At 44.4% G+C, this 23867-nt stretch overlaps 1 protein-coding gene across 1 annotated transcript; it reads left to right on the top strand.

Moving 5' to 3' along the window:
• Window positions 1-680: 680 nt before the first annotated feature.
• hpca (hippocalcin) lies at window positions 681-22745 on the top strand. The gene is made up of 5 exons (XM_088932160.1): window positions 681-974; window positions 15710-15854; window positions 16959-17240; window positions 19757-19862; window positions 20416-22745. The coding sequence occupies exons 2-5, from the start codon at window positions 15759-15761 to the stop codon at window positions 20511-20513; spliced, it is 582 nt and encodes a 193-aa protein (XP_088788286.1). The 5' UTR covers window positions 681-974; window positions 15710-15758; the 3' UTR covers window positions 20514-22745.
• Window positions 22746-23867: the final 1122 nt, after the last annotated feature.

Here is a 23867-nt window from a genome sequence, read left to right as displayed (position 1 = left end):
GAGTACTCCGATCTTAGCCCCACGTTGTCTCTAAATTGCTTAATTTAACACATCTGCTTAATTGGTCACAGTTCGATAAATCTAAGGCTTTAAACTTGACGATTGAGCTGCCACCAGTAAACACTGCAATGGGGCTCTAAATGTTCAAATGGTTTCCAGTGGGGAAAAAAAGAGATTTCGGGGCCACTAAATGACTAAAAATATTGGAGAGAAAACAGACTATGAGTAGCTTGTTGAAATCTTCAATTACTGAAGAAAAAACAACTATGCAGTGGTCCCTTCGTTTCAAAATGAAAAAAAAAAACTAAGGAAAAAAACAGCAACTTCTTTTTAGACTCAGTTGAAATTTTATTTTAGTTCTCCACAGTTGTTCAGGCAAGCAAGGCACCGACAGAAGCAAAAAAAAAACAAAACAGCAGTAAAACCAGCTAAAAGTTTGGTATCAGCCGAGTTATAAAAATAAATCTTGTTAATAATAATGATTATAATAATCATAATAGGAGGATAATGTTACATTACAAATGCAGATGTTAAATCTGCATTTTCTCCCAGTTCGGCTAGTTGAGTGAGCTGTGACACAGAAAGCACGGCCCATACAGCGGTTCGTGATCTGGATGGGATATTGCCGTGGAGCAGAAGATGCTCTGCGGGGACGAGAGACCTGCAGCGGGTGCTCGTTCGCACTGAGATCCTGAGCATTAAAAAGGCGCCGGCCGCTCAAAACAGCACCACGTAATTCCCGCAATACCCCCCTCCCCTCCCCTCCCTGCACGTTTAAATCCGCTCGCCCAGAGTATAAGCACTCTAACCCTGCTGAACTGGTAGTTTGTGCCCCGGAGAACCGCGCACGGACGTCCATTCTCTCCAAGGGCATCTGGCAGTAACATGGTTTGTAGAGCACATTGATGCTACTGAAGGAGACTGCAGCCACAACGGTCTTATACCCACACAGGGAGCCTGGTCATCCGCGCAAGGTAGGGATGAATGAGGCTTTCTCCTTGTTACTGTTTCTCCACGGGAACCCTTGCTTTCTGCGCTGCTCTGAAGACACTTGAGCCCGATCAGTTCTGCTACTGCGCGATAGCGTGCCGTGAGCTGTTATCACCGGCGAGCCGGCCGGTCCTTTTAACATCGGCAAAACAGCGCTTGAAAATCAGCCTCCCGCTTCAGCCTGTAAGGTTTTCCAGTTTGTTAACGATGTGCTGCGGTGTTTTCTCGCAGGCGGGGGTTTAATAACACGACGAAGTAATCGGGTGTACTCCCTCGTCAGATGCGGATTTTGCACTGTTTGTTGACTTAGTTTTGTGCGACACAAAGCCGCAGTCAGCGGTGTTTTTATTTCGCTTTTTGGAAGCAGCAGAGGAAAACGTCTGTCTGACGGGACAGAAGATTCAATCACTGGGCTGTCTTGAGGGCTGCTACAGCGTTACAACAGCCTTCCTCATTCAGCTTAAGCAATTATGTTTAACTTCTCCACTGGGAACATCACCGCAGGATTATTTCTTGCTATTTAGACTACTTTTATGTGAATTCCTTGTTAACGTTTTTTAGGTTTTTAGGTTAATTCCACAGTTATTCAAATTAATTTGTCGTCTTTTAAGGAGGGTGCACACTGATTTAAAAAGTCAAAAACGATGTTATTACCACTCGCAGTCAGAAGCTGGTTAAAAAAAAATCAAACGTTTCATTTTAGCTGCAGTAGCGCATTAACAATAGACACCGAGTTAGCTTTCAAACTAATTCCGTATAGAACTGTGGTTAAAATACAGATAGGTCAAAACTACTGTATAGTTAAGAAATTAATTCGAACCTTTATCGAGTTGCCTTTCTTTCTACGGAGGACCAGGGTGTGAGGTATAACAAGTTCTTCTGAATTCTGTCAATGCTGACACTTTTCTACGAGGGACGGACAGCCCCGATTGATTTGGTGCGTCCGCACCGACTTCGTCTTTCTCGGTCCGGTCCGGTCCGGTCCGCTCCCAGTCAACTGGAGAAACGGCAGGTGCTGAGTCACCTCCTACAGTATGTCGAGCACAATACACAGATACAACACCGCACATCAGGTACAGCCATCATCCACCCTCTTTAAGAGCTGGCTCTAGTCTGGGCAAGACGGGCGTTTAACAGCTAGAAATGGTACTGTGTAGTTCTGTCCGCTCCCAGCAGAGGGAGCCCTCTTCTCAGCGCCGTTTTACAGGAGCCTGAGCTGGCATTCTGGTTAAATAAATAAAAAAAACCGGTAAACGAAATTATGAAATGTTTTTTTTCGTAACCTTGTGTATGAGTGCAATCAATTTAGAATTTGTGCTGTAAGGCCTGTTTGAATTCTGCTATATCAAAGCCGAACCGGAGCTGCGTAGGTCTTCTTTAACACAACAACAACAAGTTGACCGATGTCAGTCGCAGTTGAGTTGGTGCGGAAGGGAAATCAAATGATTCTACTTCATTCAGCTCATACACAGTACAGGGTGACGGACAGGTCAGGGAGCAGCTGCTGTTCTGCCTGCTCTGTTTCTCAATAGTCCTTATTTTTACCGTTTTGATCCTGTGCCCAGAATAAGGATTGGAGTGTAAATATTTTCATGCCAGTCCTTCATGCCTGAGACACCACTGTCAAGATCCCTCTGGGCTTTTTTTTCCTATTGACTCTTTGAAGCCTTCACCTCTTTCTGTCCAAGGTGTCTGTGGAATTAATCCCGCTGGGCTGGTTTTTGGGGGATTTTAAAGTAATCTGGATACAGCAATTGGCAGCAATCGAACTAAAATGTACCAATCTGAAAGGAGACCTGACTGCTTTGTTTTCACATGAGACTGTGGTGAGTGCCACACCCTGATTAATAGGATTTAGCTGGTGATGAATGGCCACTGTTCAGGTGCAGGAATGAGAAATTACTGTAACAGCCGAATGAACTGGAATGTTAAGGAAACTACCCAGAGGGAATTTAGCAAGTACACTGGAGTTTACTCCACTACTCTCATGACCGTTGCCCTGGGATCTTCCATGATCAGTACTGAGTTCGAATGCTGTACGTAGGATGACTGTAAGATGAACATGCACAATTACTTGTTTCTCCCCAGAAGCACTGGCTGTTGAATATGAAATATGACCTCATAAAACTGGGAGTATAAACTCTAAAAGCAGGAAACCAGGGACTTTACAGAGTGCAGACCCACTGGAAAAGAGCTAGTCTGTTTATCCTGGGTGGATCTCAGGTTGTGTACTGCTCATTGTCTGTCTTGGGAGGGTATGACGTCGAGCAATAAGATATTGTTGCAGAGTTAGGATACAGTACATTTCATATTGTAGCAGTTCTAAATCTGTTATAAATGTAAACCTCCTGACTCCAGTTTAATTAATGTGGTTTAAACAGACAGGCTTGTGAAGGTACCAGGGTGTCTTTTAACAAGAGTTGAAATGGTCAGCGTGCTGTATGAACGAAGGAATGGCTTCATCATGCAAGTTGTGACATTGGCTTTGTAGAGAATGGGATCTTCAGTCAAAGCTATGCGGAGAGTGAATTTGTGAAACTGTTTTTTCCTTCTCTATGCATGAACGAAACAGCCAAATGAAAAAAAAAAAGTAGCTCAGTATGTTGCATTAACCTGCATTATGTGGATTAAAGGAACTGGTTTGACTTAATGTAGCAGTGGAGCATGCTGGTTATGTCATACAGTATGTAGCAGAATTCTGATATGCACCCCAGCTATCTGTTTGGAATCTATGAATACTGCAACAAGAAACTACAGTAAAAAGGTCACAGAAGAGAGGAGGCCATTTTATTCGATGTGCTTATTTGTAAGGAGTTTTTGTTTCCTTTTTTCCTGAGGCTGATAGTGTATTGCTTTTAGAAACGGATGTTATGAAAAATAAAAATTCCTGAGTTTCTTCTGTTTTGAAAGGAAGCTCCTCCCTCATAAACTACAATTCTAAACGTTTTTGCATCTTAGTATGAAGGTTCACTTTCATTTTTCAGCTGTGATAGCTGTGGAGTTTCTGTTAGAATTGGTTTCTCCAGTGTTGTTGTCATTTGCAGCAGTGTTTGTTTAGCAAAGGCCCTTGTCCAAGGTAACGTACATCATTTAAAAAGTTGAACGTGAGGTGTAGGGTATTTTTTCCTTCTGTTGTCTGAGGGAACGTGTGTGCTTGCCTTACCTCCCATGTGACCAGTGTCTTCTGACAGCCCGAGTCAGGCTGGAGATGGCATTTGCACTCAGGAACTGCTTTTTTCATTTTGCAACATCAATAGTCTTAGAGCATCACATCCTGGCATTAACTGGCATTAAATTACCCGCCTGGCTTGCCTCCTGCTTGATTGTAATTAGTGTTTTTTTAAGGAAAAGGCTTGTGTTGTGGGTGGGCGTGTTCGGTTGGTGGTATTGGTGGTTCTGGGGAGATCTCCAGCACAGCGAGAATGAAGCACTCAGGGGAATTTTTTTTTTCTTTCCTCCCATTGGTTACTTTCAGTAATCTGCCATCCAGCAGCATCCCCCTGTGCCTTTCTGAACATCATTCCCCTTTCCTCGGGGCGCTGCCATGGTGTTGTTCTCTCCAGACAAGAGGCAACACATTGCCAGGGAGAGAGAAACGCAGCCCGAAGCTGTTCTACTTCTCCTCCTTCAGGAGCCTGCCCTCAGCCGCACGACTACATTTAGCCTAATTCAGAGCGCGTGTCTGCCATTCCTTCTCTCCTTTTTCAGGTTCTTTCCTTGAGCTCTGCGCCAGGCCTTGCATGCAGCAAAATGCTCGCCTCAGAGAGGCCAAGCCCAGGGAGTGGGATGGCAGAGGTGACATTTACACAGCCAGGAAAACTCCAAGGGAGTGGTAAAAGGCAGATGAGCCCCAGTTCAGCTGACCTCAACAGGAAGATAACTATGACCCCACAGTCATATCAGCCCATACAGTTTTTCACAATCTGTAATTCACTAAAACTGTTGCTCACCAAGTCTGAACAATGATATGTATATATGCAGCTAGATGTAAGCAATTAAATGCATATCTAAAACATATCTAAAAATCCAAATACATTTCTTTGTTTTAGAATTAATTTATCTCACAGGTGAAGTCCATTGCCATCTGAGAGATAATTAAACCTCTGGTGCTTGCTAATAGCCAAGTATTCCAGTAAATGAGGAAGATGTACCATGCTTGATTAAGTAGTAGGCAATGTAGATATATTAGGGGGCTTCCATTGATTGTAACTCTACAAACTTCAGCCAACACTTCATTGATTTGGGTTTTTCTTGTATTTTGTGCCAGGATCCTGGAAATAGCAAGCTGAGTAAAAATGTCAATGTCACTGAACAGAGAAATGTCAGGGTTTGTCAAGTTCCAATGCTGAGTTTTCTCTTGAGGCCTCTGGTGAAGTGTTGTTGTGTGGTGTGCTTATCTGAGGAACTTTGACAGCTGCTCACCCTGCGCATTCCCTGTAAATTTACTGGATAAGTGCAGCATTCAGTTTCAGGTAAAGAGAGATTGGCGTGACAGCCTACCCACAGTGCACTTTTCCAGCCTCTAACACACTCCAGTGGCATCATGGGAGAGCATGGCATTATAGGAGTCATTCCAAAACATCTAACCAGTTTAAAACTGTTCAGCTTCATAAAACTCACAGATCAACTCCGTGTGTCGGTGGAAAAGTTTTTCTCCCCAGCCTGGCCCGGGGCTGTCCTTACAAACAATCTACTGTGTATATTGGGTTTTGCAGAACAAACCGTAGTAAAGCGTAATGAAAACACGCACCCCTAGTTCACCACGGAAAGGTATGGTATGAGGCAGGAGTGTGGTGTACTGGTCAGGGCTGTGGCCTCATAATTTGAAGGTTGTGGGTTCAAATTTCAGGTGAGACTATTGCTTTGGCACCCTTGAGTTAGGTACTTCACTCGGACTGCTGCAGTCACATGGGTGTACCAATAAGTAGGCTGCTTTGGGTACAAGTGTTAGATAAATTTATAGTTGTAGAGACCACGTGCACATTTTTTTATAGTGGCACATTTCTGGAAGGGCGGTCATTCTGCTGTTATACATTCTTGTCACTGCCCTTAATTTATTAATACTGGTGCCAGGCTGTCCGCTTGGCAGCTCTCAGCCCTCATCTGTCTTCCTCTCCCTGGTGCCTGTGCAGCGTGGCAGGCAGCGGCTGAACTGAAGCAGCAGCAGCCTGTCTGAACCGCAGCCCTTTCCAGTTCAGTGCTCTGCCCCACTGCAGGCACCCTAGAGGGGTGCAGGCAAGTCACTGGAAGAGTCTCAGCAAAACGCTCTCTAAAACTCTGTTATTAAAGGCGTGGACAATACGGCATTTTGCCACCGGACACTAGTGTGAAACTAAAGCAAACGAGAGCATTTCTCTCCAGAATCCTCCCCTCTTGATAGGAGATGGCTTGGCTGCCCCTGTGCGTGCTGTAAAGGGACGTGGTTTAGCTCTGGTTCTTGTTTTGGGCTGCTTGCTTCTTCGTCCTGCTCCTGCAGCAAGAAGCGCAGGGAGCCAGGCACGCTGGGAAGCTGGGGGGGTTTCAGATCGGTGAGTCAGCCGCCGAGGTCTGGAAACGAGATGAGATCATGAGGATCGGGGGCTTCTCTGCGGAGCTGCGGAATTCTGACAAGGGGGGTGACATCAGAAGGTGCACTGTGTGCAGTTCGTTTTGAAGCCGCCCAGAGATTTCACCTGGAGCTCAGAGATCCAATATATTGTACATTATTCATAGCAAATGTACCACAGTTCTCTATTTACCTGAAAAGGCAGATCAGGGATCATGGGTTTCTGAAACTCATGTCATGATATCTTGACAAGGGGCTCCCCTTGGTCTGGGGACCCCCCACACCTGCTGGTTGTCATTCAAGCTGAGCTCTCAGTTACATAATTGATCCCTTCATTGACCTAATAATATCATGATAGGATTATTTTGACCCTTTATAAAACTGAATTGTTTTGGTATTCTAGACGTACTGGAAGCTGCCTGTAAACTATCATGTTTGCTTTCACGAGCAGCTTAAGATTTCCAAACTGGAGTAGAAAAACACAGCTGTTCCAATCCAGTTTAGTTAAGGATTCAGTTGAGTAAAGAGCTCAGCTGGAATGGAAAATCAGTCTCCAAGGACCAGCGCTGGGAATACCTGATCAAGCTGACTAAACACACAATTGCTTTACACCAGCAGTTTCCCATTTCCAACACTGGCTTTATTTCTGACCCGTTGTTGACCTCAGAAAGCAGCTGAACCTTCTTATTTCCCTGTTTCCTGCAGATGAGATACCAAATCAAAATCTTACTGTATCCTTCATCATCTCTTGATGCATGAACAATTCGCCAGTCATCCAAATGATTCCTTATAATAAAGGCCTCAGCCTCAGGGTCTGGGGAGGTCATCTTTGTTATAGAGTCCCTCCTCAGAATAATCAAACCCAGGCAGCAGTGAGCTCACTCGACTACTTTCGCGTGGGCCTTCGACTGACAGTGATGTAGTGGCACCCGTAGCACATGCCAGGTGGATTCGTGACTCACTCCTGCGGATCTTTGGAAATGCAGAGGGGAAAGTTTCACTCACTTCCTGCTTCCCTGCTTGTGAGCCCCAGAGCTGACATGAAAGCCAATGACTGAAGAACCTGGGAGGCCAAGCCCCACCCCTCATTGAAGACATTTCCCTTGATACTGCCCCTGCAGTGGCAATGACTGAACGCCGGCTCAGCTGGGGGCTCTTCCCCCAGCAGGACTGGTCTGTTCAGGGCAGCAGTGATTTATTTATATTGGAGGTCACCCACGCAAGCTCTGACCGAACACAACCTTGCTTAACTCCCCATATAATGAGATCAGCCTTGGAGGGAAGCTGGGTGCTATTCCTATTCCTCCGAGCTGATACAGACCTAACTATTGCAGTACAGTAGCAGAAACAGGTACTGGCAGGCTGGAGCTTAAATGGATTAATTCACCATAAGATCTGAATGGGCATTGAGTACGAATGAATGTTCGGTCCATTTGGGACAGGTGTAACTGGCAAAACACAGCAGTGTAACTAACAACGTTTATCACGCTTAATAGATTAGTCAATAACTTTGTTTCATACGCAGGGGAGCAATAATTATATCGACATGATCTGGATATGTATTATTGGCACCTTGATCAAATTGTTAGGGCCTTTCGTGATATCAGCTAGACAGGAAGTTATAAAAAACACCCTTTTCACATCTGAGCAGTGAAACCAACAAGTACACCTTGACTTGGGTGTAGTTGTTTCCGAGCTGTAGGATCCCATGTTGTTCCATGCAGACGTGCAGCGTGCCGGTAGGTATCGGAGGATTCCCACTGAGCTTGTGCACAAGCCTGAAAAGCAGCATGAACTTAAACGAACCACAAACTGTTTAAAATTGGTGCTTGAGACGCAAAATGGCGTAGCGTGAAGGCACCAAGGTTCGCTTTTCTCCATGACAGCCCGGGCTGTGGTTGATGAGGAGGTGACGTTCCCCTTCCCTTCTTGGCTTTTGAGACTCCTGATGGATCAGTCACCTAATCAGGGCTCCGTGTTCGGAAAGGGTCGGAGAGCCACTTGAAGAAGAAGGGAGGCTATTGAGGCTGGAATGAGTGCAGCAGCCCCCGCGGGCCCAGAAGTGCTTGTGATTGCTTTGTTAAACTCCTGATAGAGTCAGGTGGCAGGCCTAGACACTGGAGTTTAAAGACCAAAAAGTAATTAATGAAGCAGTAACGTCTGTCATAACTGAGTGACTGCCCTGTCCTCTGTAAGAGAGATTGTGTGAAGAGATAATGCTGAGGACCAGGCAGTCACCAGTCTTTTCTGAACATTACCTGCTGCTGAGCTAATTCATTCCTATTTCTATGTTCAGCTGTCCAATATGATGCATTTAAAGGGCTTTTTGGACAACAGTAGAGGCACTGCCAGCTCTGGTGCACTGCCTGAACACCTGCTCAGGCTTCTCAGTCTTTCCCCTCCTGATACTGATACTTCTACCTGTAAAATGCTCGATGATTCTTTGAGATGAAAAGTACACTGTAGTAGTTTGTAGTTTTTTTAATTCCTGTGGGTTGTATTAAAAGAGCTGGCTATAAGGATTAAACAGCAATCCATTTTTTTTAAATCCGAATGCCTGTATGTATTCCAAATGACCTCGCTGGTCTGTCCTAACTGTTGTGTTTGGGAGGTCGTGATGTGGGGTTCGAAACGTAGATCTGTTCGAAACAGATCCAGAAAGTGACCTCTCTCAGACATCACGTGCAGAGCAATAGCAGTTACTATCTTTCTTTCTTTGAAGACAGGATTGAGCTCTGGCAGTGTATGTAATGGTGTTTTTGCATGTGTGAATGTAGCGACATGGGGAGCTGGCTGTGGAGTTGTGCGTGGTGACAAAGGTTTATCTGGTTTAATCCTTACTTGGACATCCCTGGGATAATCCAGCTATTACACCTCTCTTTAGGCTGAGCAGGATTATGTAACAACTCAGGACAGATAGTACAGATAGTGTCTTGGGTGAGCACATGGCTCAAGTTGTGCTCCAGGGTCCTGGGTTCAGTTGTGGTCAAGATTCCATCTTCAGAGACCAAACTCTGAGTCTCTGATGACCACATCCTTGGTTCATCTACAGGCTCTGAATACGATGCTGTAGGTTCACTGCATTTCCAAGCTTTTTCCTGTCTTTCAATATTTTCTGAACTTCACAGTATGATTTCAGTCTTCATGCAACAACTATAGAAACAGTTTCTCGAGATCTGGTCCCCAGGAAGTACCTTTTTACTGCATTCTTGTTCAGTCGGATTCTCTGATGTGCCCCCTGGCCCTTTCCCCCGTTTCAGCCCACGTGTGACGTGTCAGCTTTCATTCGAGCAGTTAGGCTATTTGTGTCAATTAAAATGGGATGTAAAAATAAACTTGTGTTGATTTGTATACTCCTTTCACAACACTCTCTCTTTTAATTGAGCTGCAACAGGCAAGCCATGAGCTTTCCGCAACCTGGTGAATAATCAAAGCTCCTCTTATTTTTGAAAGTGAATTAATTTTAGTGCACATTAATTTACTCTTAATAATTATGTACTTCCAGTTAAAATGTGCGTGGAAGTAACAGAACTCGAGCCAATGCACATTAACAAGGTAAAAGCTCTGCTGAACAGGTGATTTGTGTATTTGTCTTCTCAGAATAAGCAGGGCTGTCTAAGACTCTTTTTTGCTTCTCGTTAAGAATGCAGTATTGTATTAACATGCAAGGTCTCATTAGCAGAATTGTATCTTAGGGTTCAAGTTTACTGTACCTTTATTACAGCTATTTAGGACTGAGACCGCACAGCAATAAACACAGGTTAGAAACATGGGTGAAAAATACGATAAAAAGTGTCTCCACACTTAAAGTAAGTTGAAATCACCTCTCACAATAAGTACCTTGATGATTTTAAAACATTTGATTTTTTGGAGTAAATTTTAAAACATTTTATTATATTTTATTTATATTTTTTTTCTCCAAATTTGGAGTAGTTTTACAATAAACAATTTCTTGTAGTTTAGCTGTTTGTAGTTGAATTGTAGTTTCAAACAGCTTGATCATAAACAAAACCTTGATCATAGTAAATATAGACATACAGATTATTAACAGAATATAATAAAAAGAATACACACAGACTTTCAGAGTCAGAAACTTTGGTCTGGTTAGTATTTCCGCATTAGGAGGAGCTTTCAAGACAGAACTGGGTTACCTGGGATGAGACGTGTTGCTGCGCTTTGAATTCACACAGCAGGGGACACTGTCCTTGGTGAAATCAGCAGAGCCCTGGGGCAAGAATGTCGTGGATATCTACTGACCAACAGCCTCCATGCCTTGGCTAACAGGGGCATCGCTGCTCTAGAGAGGAGGACTAGAGCGCTCTTCATTGCAGCGGTATTACAGTGCAGCCTTGAATTCTTTTATTTCAGCACGTGCAAGTGAGCACATTTCTCCTTTAGACGTCTTCTGCATTCAGTCATCGTATCCAAGCCCACATGGAATAGACTCTGCTCACTGTGGTGTGTTAATTATTGTCCAGCGGGTGATATGGCTTGCAGATCGAAGACAACGCAGTTCCTATCTTGCAGAGCACTGGAGAAGTTAATCATCTTGCTTTTATTTTTTTAAAAATGTAAGATTTTGTATGGCCTCTTTTAAAACCCCCCTTTTCCCCGTCGCATACACTAGCTGCACTGCCTGGTTCTTGGCTGTGAGCTGACCCGTATTCACTTGAAGGCGAGAAGCCTGAGGAAGCATTGTTCATTTGAGATAACTTCAGGGGGGCATCTGATAAAGTCATTCGGACTGAGAAAACCTGGGGCAGGAACGTTTTAGAATGTCATTCCAACACATTAAAGAATGCTCTCTCAGGACTATACAGTAGCGGGAGAGTCAAGATACCAATTTGCGATCTGTGAACAATTAAAGTAATTGGACATTGTTTGTGCTACAACTTTATAGCCACATAAGGAAACCACAGTGTGGATTTTGCATGGAAGGGAAGGGAGGAGAAATGAAGGGAACATATGCTATATGAGCAAAAAATGTCTGTGATGAGGAAAGGTGTGTGAGAATAATTGGTATCTGTGATTGCTCTCACTGAGGACACAGCCCAATTATTATTTTTATTACCTTGATTAGCTCCTGGCTTCTGTTCTTCAGAGACTCTAATGATGGGCTTCCAAAATAAGCTCCCAGATGATCTGGGCTAGAGCACGGCCTGTAATGACTTTTGTGGGAAAAAATCACCAAAATCGTTAAGAACAGGACCTTGCTCAATACACCGTGAATATCTCCATCATACACCTACAGACTGCAAATTACGGAGGAGCTCTTAAAGTGTACTACTATACCCAAGATCGTGATGAATCAGCCCCTAGAAAGCATTGCAATTAGGGATGATCCTTCTGTCTCTGATAATGCATCAGCGTCCTCACCGTAGAGATTTAGACACACAGAGAAAGCCTTTTTTTGATGAAGGCTTTACCCCCCCCCCACACACATTCCCTGGTGAAGGATTTACTGGGCAGATGTTTCACAACCCAGTAAGAGAAAATGGCCAGATGTTTACTGGAGGTAAAAAACATCCCTTGCTGCTTCTGCCCTCATTTTTGCAGGATAGAAACCATGGCAGGTATTAACTGTGGTGAGATGAAGAAAGGAGTACATAAAGGGCAGGAGATTAGTTATAATCTGTATGAAAAAATCAGATCAGTAAACAGCTCCAGCAGAGGGGTCCTAGTCAGTTTGTGAACATGTGAGCAAATATGTCACACAGCCTTGCAGCTGCAACAATATAGACATAAAAACTATTCTTCAGTGAGTAATCATTCACATTCACCAGACTTAACACTGTATCACGTTTACATTGTTTTTTTTACACGGGCTAAAGAACACAGGCATAAAATGTCACTGAAATCATTTGGAATGCTACTTTCACACTACCACGAGTCTGAACCTGCTGCTGTGCATTTCGCAAACACTGCACTTTGTTTCCTTTGGTGAAATAATCACTGTAAAGTTATTGCGTGTTGTGTAGTCTAGAGCTATGTACTGTATATCCTATGACCTTTTGATGGTGAAAGCAAGAAAGCCAGAATGATCTTTTGCAACTGAGGTTTGCAAAATGACTTGTGACAGTTCTGTGAAGCTGGCAGCCTGCGCGGCTGTGAAACCTGTGCGTGACTGGGCGGGGGCCCTGCCAGCTGTGTTTCAGGTCAGTGTTTTATGAGGTCATCTGGACACGGCGTTACATAACCAGCTCAACATGAAGCAGTTGGCCAGATGTTACTGCGTGATAATGTGACGCACATGGGGGCTTTTCCTGAACTGTCTACGCAATCCGTGCAATTTTGCAATCCCAAGCAATGTAAATAATTGTTCCACTTCTAATTTTCTGCCCAGTGATGAGACTATTCATGCTCTTTGCTGGCAAATTATCCTTAAGCGCTTTTTACAGAACACTTATACACAAGACACGTGGCCCATGTGGCACTTATGTAATGAAACATACTGGTTAAGAACTTGATTAGAACTGATTACATTTCCTAAGACTGCATGGTGCTCACAGTTGTTCCCCATGCTGGTGTAAAACTGTGAGCTTTCCCATTCTGTGCATTTCCACTTCAAAGTCAAAGTCTACTTTGTTGCCTAACCAGCCCTTTGGGCCGTTAAACATTTTTTGTGATGTGCTTGAAATAACAGAGACCAGAGAAGCAAAAGAAAAAATCATAAATAACGCATATTATAGACAAAACACAAAATGATGCTACATTACAGTGAAGACGGAGTCCACAAATTTATCAGTACAGACTAGAATAAATACTTATAACACTGTTGAGTTAAGAGACCAAATGGCCTCAGGGCAGGTGCTCTGCTGGGATTTCATACATCTTCACTTTCATCTCCAGGAAAGGAGCTCAAACAGGGAGAAGGCTTTCCATTTCTCTTTTCCCTGTTCCCATCACACAGCAGTGCTGTGCAAGAGCCCCCTCTGTTGCTTCTTAGCTCCAGTCCTGTGCAGAGAGCCAGCAGAGGTCCCGTGTGGCAGGAGACGTTCTGCTTTGCCGTGGTTTCGTCATGGTTTCAATGTGCTTTCCCTGTCCAGCCATGGTGAACGTCAGCCGAAGGGTGACGTTCTGGATTATTCCTGGACCATGTGACGGTCAGGGTTTTGTTGCCTCGCACGCTGCGATTGCAGTTAAATGCTGCATGGATACAGAAGCAATTCTGAAGCCTGTGGCCTCACAGCTGCTGCTAAGACAAGAGTCGAGAGTGTAAGCAGGGAGTCTTCGCTTGCCCCCCCCCCCCCACTCGTCTCACAGAGAGGGGACACTCTCACATAGCTGCTTTGGTGGGACATTAGCAGTTAATTGTGGTTGGCTGTGAGCAGTGGGATCTGGCACTTCAAGGAGAGTGATGACACAGCGGCACTGCAGAAAGAGGAAACATACAGTAGGCTTGCTGTTAACCCTCATATCTCTTCATCACAGTGAGAGGACTTGGAGGCACTTTAGCCATAACAGGCGAGCAGAAAATGATGGCTCTCCCAGATGTGCACACCAATACAAGGAACGGTGAATTGGCTAAAATACTGCTATGTATTCATCCCCAGGCTCACGATCTTGGAGAAAATGAGGGGCAGCGGGTAATTTGACTTGAACCAAGGTGGACGTCTTTGTCATGTGGCATGCTTCAGAAATGTCTCTGCAGGGGGATCTGCAGATAGACCCCTTTAATCTTGTCCACCACCAAAACCCTCACCCAGGACTATCACATCAGCCAATCAGAACAAAAGGGACGGACACAACAGCCAATCAGAATCCACGACTCCACACAGCGACCTCTCATGGCTCAATCAGAACCAATCAGAAACATGGCCCTTTTGAAGCTTTATGTCCTACAAACCATTTTGCACAAAATGACTGTGCCACTGGCTCTAAACATTGTTTGTATCGCATCTGTACAACATTAAGCTTCTCTGTGCTGTGCTCCCTGCTTGTTTTACCTTTGGGTCTGTTACAAAATCAGTTACATATTTATTTACAATTATCATTTAATGACCTGAAGGTCAGCAGAGGCACTGGGACCCCATATGGAAAAAACTATACCTATATTTAGCTTATGCAAGCATGAACATCTTTTTAGAAAGCAGATACTTTGTCAGTTACAAGACAAATCCCTTTTGTGATTAAATTCCTGCAGTCATGGTGATTTGACTCTCTTTAAGGGTTATTCTAGGTCTCCTTGAGCGTGTCCTTACAAAAGAAAAACTGCTGATGAAGTATCCGTATACAGTATGTGGCCTCAGCTGACTTTCAATTTTGTATTAAAGAATGGAGAGAGAAAAATAAATTATATATATTTTTAAATAAATAGTAATGTGAATATAACAATTAATATAATAATGTAATAATTATTATAATATAATAATTCTGTATGTAAGACAGAGACATTACTTGCAGTATTGTACTGTAGCTGTGATATTTTAGTGGTCATTACATTCCACATTAGGCTGGATACATTAGTTTAATGTATCCTGCCTTATCCAAAGTGATGCCATTTAGAAATTAAAAAGTACTATCTGGCACACTCTGTTTAGCAGACTGAGTGTAAAGAGCACATATATTTAGAACACCCACATGTGTGAGATACACTCATCTATTACCAGAAAATGACTTTGTTTAGAGATTAACCCAAAGGCTTAACGCACAAAGCCAGAAGACCCCTTCAACAGGACACTAGTCACACACATTCACCACAAAAGTCATGTTTCATTTCATTACGTTTCATACTTCTAAAAGGCAAGAATCAGCCCCTAATGTTTTGAAACCCAAATAAGAAATGTTTAAACAGGAAAAGCTCTTGAAATAAGAATTTTGAAATATTTATGTGACACTTTCCAGGAAAGGCGATTCTGTGTGAGTCCATTCCAAGCAAGCCCAGTGCAAATGTTGCAACATCCAGCTCCTTAATTACTTCATTAATAACTAATGAGCTCAATAAAGCAGCAGTGGTGCTGGACATAGCGAAAGTATTGCATTATTGCAAGGCAGTGCACAGGAATGGCAGCCCTGTTTTTCAGTTCAGTTTTTTCTGAAGAAAATGAAATCTGTGGTGTAAATGTCGCATGGTGTAAAAGCCAGTTCACACATAAGGTTTTGGGGTAACTGCATCCCTTCCCTTGATAAACCTCAATTGCTAACTAAACAGCCTCCTTGTTCCTGTGGTTGCAGGTGCGAACACCCTCTGGTCTTGTTGCCCTGCCCACAGAGACGCACCGCCATGGGCAAGCAGAACAGCAAGCTGAGGCCGGAGATGCTGCAGGACCTGCGAGAGAACACCGACTTCTCTGACCATGAGCTGCAGGAGTGGTACAAGGTGGGTGAGAGCCTCCACAAGACCGCCCAGCCGAAGCCGAAGCCTGACTCAGGCCAGGCGACGGCTCTGGTCCTGGGTTCCTGGCTCCACACAGTGCCACACCTTGGCTGCTTTGCATTTGGTTGCAAAACACAAGCCCTGGAACCTGCAACAGCCCTGGTCACATTGTGTCACACGTCTGCATATACAGTGCAAGGTTTCCTTAAATGATGGCAATGGGCACAGATTTGTTGTGACCACTGTGGTAGTGACCACTTGTATGAATGATCCCTTCATGTGTACAAATGGTCACTTACATGGCAGTCAAAATGATTCAAAGCAGTGTCTCCTGATGCGCGTTGTTGTTGTTATTGTCCATATGAACATCTGCTCCATGGTCGTGTCTCACAGTGATGTGCAGTTTTCAAAGTCCAGCTTCTGGAAGAGGTCAGATAAATTTAAGGATTCATGAGAATGCGTTTCTTTTTTCAGTAGTTTGCTCAAACTCTAATTAGCAGGACGGGACGATGAATATAATAGGAAAGCATATTTAATATTTTAATGTTTGGCGTTAACTCTGCTTGCTGAGGAAACGACAGTAAGGCCAAGGCTGATAAAAACACCTCACTAGTGAGGAATGATCCAGGGAGGCAGCTGCTGTGGTGAAGATGGGGTTGAGAGAGGGGTACCAGGAAAAACATGTGCAAGGTAGGCTCAGCAGGCGAGATAGGTGTTTCTATTTAAGAGTAGGGAAGCTCAAGATTAAAATTTGACCTCCTTCCAGAATTGTATATAACATCTCAATTTTTTACAAATATCTCTTTACTTAGGAAAAATAAATTCCAGGGATGGCCAGAGATTTCTTTCATTCTGTTCAGCTCCTTATCGAATTGACACCTGAACTGCAGAAAACTGCTATTTACCAGACAACGTTGAACTTTTTAATGTTTTCAGAAGAGAAATAATTGTCATGTTATTAAATTAAGTAAATCCAAGAGGAAAACATGTAAGTAGGAGCTCAGACAGAAGGAAATTTCAATGGCACATTTGAAATGGAAATGGAACAAATTCAATTCGATAACTCGAATGACAGGTCGTGTAATGAAGTTTGCATCTCTCCTGCAGGGCTTCCTGAAGGACTGTCCCAGTGGCACGCTCAACGTGGATGAGTTCAAGAAGATCTACGCCAACTTCTTCCCTTATGGTGATGCCTCCAAGTTTGCTGAGCATGTCTTCCGCACCTTTGACACTAACAACGACGGCACCATCGACTTCCGGGAGTTCATCATTGCTCTTAGTGTCACGTCGCGTGGCAAGCTGGAGCAGAAGCTGAAGTGGGCCTTCAGCATGTATGATCTGGATGGCAATGGCTACATCAGCCGGGATGAGATGTTGGAGATTGTTCAGGTGAGGGTGGAGAGGTGCTGGAGATATTGTGCAGGTGAGGCTGGGGATATTGTACAGGTGAGGCTGGGGATATTGTGCAGGTGAGGCTGGGGATATTGTGCAGGTACGGCTGGAGATATTGTGCAGGTGAGGCTGGAGATATTGTGCAGGTGAGGCTGGGGATATTGTGCAGGTGAGGCTGGAGATATTGTGCAGGTGAAGCTAGAGATATTGTGCAGGTGAGGCTGGAGATATTTTGCAGGTGAAGCTAGAGATATTGTGCAGGTGAGGCTGGAGATATTGTGCAGGTGAAGCTAGAGATATTGTGCAGGTGAGGCTGGAGATATTGTGCAGGTACGGCTGGAGATATTGTGCAGGTGAAGTTAGAGATATTGTGCAGGTGAGGCTGGAGATATTGTGCAGGTGAGACCGGAGATATTGTGCAGGTGAGGCCGGAGATATTATGCAGGTGAAGCTAGAGATATTGTGCAGGTGAGGCTGGGGATATTGTCGGGCGATACTGCTCTGTTGTGAGATATGTATACAAGATACTGTATACAAGGAATCCCAGCATACATAAGCCTCATGCACATAATAAGATCATTGTTAGCATAAACAATTTTTTTAACTGCATAATTATTTGTTTTTTTATTAAATCTTTTGCTGAAGCTTGCTGTGTGAAAGGACGTGCAATTGTGGTCATACACCCTAGCTAATGCACACAGATGGTTTTTACAAAACCACGTTACTGACCTATGCAATGCCAGCATGAATAATGATGATTCTAATCACGGCGGCAATGATAGTAATTGAATTGCTATGTTCATGGTTGACAGGAACCACAGTATTATACACAAGCACATTTGGTTGTGACATTTGCAAAATAATAAGAAACAAATCCAGTTCCCTAGTGGAGTGAGTCCCTTTCTCCCCTCCTCCCCCTTTGCCCTGACTATCTCCTCTGAGGGCCTCCTGCTACCTGTGGCCGGCTCTGGCCTGTCAGGACGCTCCGAAGGAGCACATGGTGAGAGCATGCTGTCTTGGGCTCCACTGGTGGCGCATGTGAACAGGGCCCTGGTTGGATGAGAGCAGGACCTGTGGTTATGGATTAGGGAGTTAAATTTAACTGGGGCTTTATACTGAGTGTGCAGAATGGAGTGGATTATCCGCAGGCTAACCAAGGTAACTGGCCACTTGTATCGCAGGATTTCAGAGCTTTTTACATCACATTAAAGTTTTAAACAGAGTGCAGATTAGCAGTTAACCACAGCCTACGCTCTGGTATACAGCTCTCTCGTACTTTCTCACATTGGGAAGGGAAAGGACCACAGTGGCTTCTTCTGACACAACGTCTCCAAACGCGCAGGTAAAAGAAACAGCACAGAAACAACTGAGGGCAATTTCTTCCACAGCAACAACAGGACTAATAATAAACTTTATAATTCTATTTGTATTATTTCTCTTATTTTACAGTAGATGTAAAGCACATTATAAAAATAGAAAATGACAAAATAAGCATAGAAGCAGCACAAGTGGTTAGAGGTTCAACTGAAGACACGTGCTCAGTAGAAAATGGAGTAGACATTGTAAGTCTGGATTTGAATGCACTCAGGGTAGGTGACTCTGATTTCCTGGGGGACAGAATTGCAGAGCCGTGGGGTGTCGCAGGAGAAGGTCCTGTCACTCAGACAACGAGTGTGTGCTGCCGCCTTCTAGACTGACCTCATCAGGTCTCGGAAACTAGGCAGAGCAGGACCTGATCGGTGCCGAGACTGGAGACCTCCAAGGAAAACTGGCTGGCTGCTGCAAGTGGTGCTGGTGGACCAGTAGGTGGCGCTCTTGCCACCAGCAGAAATTCCAAACTAATGTCCCAGGGGGGTGACAATGGACTCTCTGCCCTAGGAGAAATCTCAGCTGAAGGAAACCAATTGAACATTCGGGACACTGTTGGACAGTACCATACGGTACATGATTGTGCTTTTCCCACCATGTAATCGAATACAGACGACTCTCATATGTGTTCATTGTAATTAAACCCAGTGCCGGCCAGAGGAGGACAGGCTCCCCCTTTTGAACCTTGGTTCCTCTCAAGGTTTCTTTCTACTTTAGGGAGTCTAAGGGAGTTTTTCCTCGCTGCTGTCGCCTTAGGCTTGCTCACTGGGGGTTCAGGCCCGGGAATCTGTACAGCTGCTTTGTGACATTGTCCATTGTAAAAAGTGCTACACCGATAAACCTGCATTGAAGTGAATAGAACAGGAGAGCATGTGCATCTGCCGTATGACAAATTTGCAAGAGTAGGGGTCTCAACCCTAATGTTCACTCTGGCTCTGAGCTGTCTGCCTTCAAGTCCACACATGAGTCGAATGCAGCAATTTCTATACTTCTATACCTGATCTGCAGTGTAGTGGGGCTTCTGGCACATAAAGGCCATTGTGTGTCACCCAGGTGGGCAGGTGTGAGTTTGGGCTGCACTTCAGTGGTGGGCGAAGTGGGCACCCTTTTAGATGCATGCCCAACAAAATCTGCTCTCTCTTTAGGCCATTTACAAGATGGTCTCCTCCGTGATGAAGATGCCAGAGGATGAATCAACGCCAGAGAAACGTACAGACAAAATCTTCCGCCAGATGGATCTGAACAATGATGGTGAGTGACGCCTGCCGAGGACCAAAGCTGAGAATCTTCGGCCCCACAGCCAAAACTGGCCAAAATGTTGCTGCCAGCCCCCGTCAGGCTTTAATGATCAGACACTGTAAACTGGGCAAAACTAAAATGAAGATGCTGTTGTTGTTCTTTTAATAAAAGCCAAGTGTTGCTTGAAAACAAACTAAAAGTTAATTCTGAGATGGCAAAGAAGTGGAGTAAATTTTGTACATTGGCAAAAAAATGTAGCCCTGTCTGGGACAGTAGGTACTGTAGAGCTTTAAAACACATGGGCAGATTGTCTCTGAGAAATTGAAGCCATGTGAAACTTGGACCAAAGTTTCTCCTGTGTAGCTTATTGGCCTGACCAGCCTCAAGGGGTGATGATCAGAAGATATCGCCTTTCCGGAGAGACAGACTGTTGACCTCAGCCTGGTTTTCCTTTGGGTGAGAATCAGTTAGCTGTAAACAAGGAACGGAAGCGCTTCACCCCAGGGATATAATTATTGTTAAATGTTACCAATGATTCAGTTTCAACCCTCTCTCTTCTCTCCAGGCAAGCTGTCCCTAGAGGAGTTCATCAAAGGTGCCAAAAGTGACCCTTCCATCGTCCGGCTACTACAGTGTGACCCCAGCAGCGCATCGCAGTTCTGAGGTCCCTCCCCACATCAGACCCCCCCCCCCCAGAAAACACACAATGCATGAAGGTTCCTGTCTTTTTTGTGTACCAAAGGGAAGAATTTTTAAGAAATCATTTTAAGAACAACATTTTAAAAGCGGCCAAGACTTTATCCATCAGCTTCACCTGCGCGCGCTGGAGGAAGCGGGCTGATGCCCAGTGAGAAGGCACAATTCAGGAATTTCTAGGGGAATTAAGCTGTCACCTCTGAAAGAGAAACATCTGGAGAGAATATTTATTCTGGGAATTGCACATGGTCACTACTCTTCATTTTTCTGAGTCCCGAAGACCACAATTTTTCTTTTCACTTTTTTGTATGTATAAATATGTGTGTTTAGTTGGACTTTTGTTTGACCTAGTGTGTAGACACCAGTACTGTGTAGACTGGGACAGCTTCGGGAAACAGTTCTTGCTACCGGTGGAGCTGAGGATCTGGGAAAAAAAGAAAAAAGATTGAGGATTCTGTTGGGCTTTTTCCTTTTTAAAGTTTTTTTTCAAGTTGTTTCCCATTGAAAAGGTTCATGTTGGCCTTGGAGAAAATGGACTTCATGATTCTGGGAGGAGGCCAGGTGGGACTACAGCTTTTTCCACAACAGGTTCAGGGAAAGACTTGCTGGGGATGGATTTTTGTAACGTTGATAAAGTAGGACCTGCTTGCACACGCAATGCTTCTGTGCACCAGTGTGCGTTGTTGGCTTACACAGTGTTACCCCTCTCTCTGTTGTATTTATATGAGCAACCAAAAGTCTGCTAAATTTGAAATCATTGTGACTTTCTGTGCAGTGGTGTCCTAGCCTGCATGGTACATAACAGTAAAAAAAATGTACGTCTGTGATTAGAAAACTCGGCTGATCAAGAATTATGAGAATGGATGACTGTAAATGTCGTGGTTTACACGTTCCCCATCATGTAGACCTCGTTTTCAAAACCACGCCTGCAGTTCATTGTTCATTTCCAAGAGAAAGACTGCAGCCGTACAACCGACGCTTGCATCTGGTTATACATGTGACTTTCGTGTGTCTCTATATCTATCCGCTAATGCACAGAGGCCGCTTTCACAGGCGCATCATACAGTATGCATACCTGCAGTCAATCGCCAGTGTAATGCGTCACGTGTCCACTAGGCGGCAGCAGAGTCCAGCAGTCTTGCTACGGAAGTGCATGCACGCAGGTGGAGCACCAAATAGATCCGAAAGTTACCTACGGAGCGTCGCGTTAGAGCTTAAAACTGTCTGCTTGCCTAGAAGGCAAACATCGTCGAAGCGGAATGGGGGTTGTGTGTACTTCCACTCAGATTCAAGGGCGTGCTGGTTTGGAAATTGGCCAGGCTCTGCATCCTTTACAACATCACTAGCCCCGTCGCCCGCCTTTAAAGAGTAACGTGTTGGGAAAACAACAACAAATCAGATTCATTCGATTTAAGAACTAGTGTCTGCGGTGTATTAAGACATGCAAATTTCCTACCGACACGTCCCACACATGCTGCATTTAAAAAAAAAAAACCCGTCCATAACAAAATTCCCTGCGGGGACACCCTGAAGCTGAGTTTCCAGTGCAGGGCAGGATCCCCTTTAGGCTAATGTTAGGGGTGTCTATACTCGTCCGTGCCTCCGTTGAGGACCGAGGAAGGAAAAACACTCTAACCTGTCAGTTTACGATCGACAATGTTGCTCAATTTCAAGGGATGGTAACAAAACTTTTAAAAACGACACTTTGTATGTTGATTGTCAATCAGTTTAGTTTTCTCCCTTTCCCACAAAGAGAGAAGAGAGGTGCACACGTACCCCAGTTTGCTCAGTACACTTTCAGGCCAAACTGACTCCTCTGTTTCAGGTGCTAAACCGGAAAAGAATTTGTCGCGTCATCTCCTGCCCGCCGGACGAGACTGCTGTCTGAGCTGGATGCGCCTGGCGTCTCTTGCAAACTCAGCATCATTGTACGTTTTTCTGCTGGCGTGAGTTCTGATCCATAGTCTTCTTGTTGCAAAATCAGAAACGAACACAAGCATATCTGGTAAGCGAGTGCTGAAGGAGAGATTTGCAGAAATAAATGTTTACTATATTTGTATTTCTAAATATATTCCTATATTACATACGATTGTTGCATGTGGGCTTCTGTAACAGTGCACATGGAGTTCTGTTTGGTGTACTGCATGTCACAAGTCTCTGACCTTGGAAATGAGATATAAACTCAACGTTTCTTCGGAACAGTGTCACGTCTCTGTGTGGGACTGCCTCCGTCGGCTCGGCCAGGAGCAGAAAAGGAGAGGAGAGGGGAAAAGGTTTGGGAAAGGTTCCTCTGCCCTCGTGGCCATTCATGTCCTAAACCAGTTTTAGCTCAATGATGTTCCCTAATTCATACAAGACTGAGTGGAAGGGACGATTGGGTGGCACAGCTGTTAGCGCTGTTGCCCAGTAGGTCTGAGGTCTTGAGTTGGATTCTGGACTGGGATCCTTCTGGGTGTTTTCCCAATGGGTATGCTGGGTATTTCCCTTTCCACCCTGCATTCCCAGTGTGGACACCCAGAGCATCTGCAGCCCGGGCAGGAATAAGGGTCTTTCTGATACAGATTTAACTGAAGGACGTATCCTGGCCGGCCAACCAGCTCCTGGCTGAAACAGTGCGAGGTGTCGTTGTGATTGAAAACCCACCATCGGCTGATTCAGGAAGTGCGAAGCAAGGTGTTCCTCTCAGCTGTGCCGTGGTTTTGTCGGAAAATAGCCGCATCCCAGAGTGGCTCCCAAATCCCAAATTTAAAGTGAGTCTGAAAATTGTGATTATTCCTGTTTCTTACTTCTGAAGGGGTTTCCTAACGTATAAATCAAGTCCAAAAGCCCCTTAAAACTTCACAAAGGAATTTTAAAGGAGGTGTGAAATGGAATTTGAATGGCATATCTAAGCAAATTTTCTTTTCAAAACCAAATCCTTTATTCCGTGACTTTCCAAGTTCTTGTTTTTGAACAAGTTGACCACGGCCTGTTTCAGGTCCTCAGTCAAGCAGTGGGAGCTCTAAAAACACACACACATCGCCGCCAAGGTTGTGTCAGTGTGCTCGGGTTTAAATCGCTGTTGATTTGTCATGATAGATTAAATCCTAACCAGCATGGCACATGGCCGTACAAGAATGCAGGTGGAACAGGCTCGTGAGTGAGGAGAGAAATATCTGTGGCCAACATTCACCCAGACAGAACACTGCAGCTGAAGTTACACAGACAGAGCTCCTCCTACGAAAGACGTTTGGCTTCAGTGCTGAACATTCACCATATCCATGTTTTCCCTTAAATTCCAGTGTCTCAAATTAGCTTATTTTATGCTTATTTAAATTAGCA

Source organism: Atractosteus spatula, chromosome 14 (genome assembly GCF_055471065.1).
Source record: "Atractosteus spatula isolate fAtrSpa1 chromosome 14, fAtrSpa1.hap1, whole genome shotgun sequence".
Classification (NCBI taxonomy): domain Eukaryota; kingdom Metazoa; phylum Chordata; class Actinopteri; order Semionotiformes; family Lepisosteidae; genus Atractosteus; species Atractosteus spatula.
The sequence above is the reverse complement of the archived record's forward strand: the minus strand, read 5'-3'. Positions and strand labels throughout refer to the sequence as shown.

Bases quoted from the DNA above. Each gene is read 5' to 3' on its own strand.
- hpca (XM_088932160.1), top strand. From the start codon at position 15,759: ATGGGCAAGCAGAACAGCAAGCTGAGGCCGGAGATGCTGCAGGACCTG. The intron at 15,855-16,958 runs GTGGGTGAGAGC...TCTCTCCTGCAG, and splicing joins AGCTGCAGGAGTGGTACAAG to GGCTTCCTGAAGGACTGTCC. The intron at 19,863-20,415 runs GTGAGTGACGCC...TCTTCTCTCCAG, and splicing joins GATGGATCTGAACAATGATG to GCAAGCTGTCCCTAGAGGAG.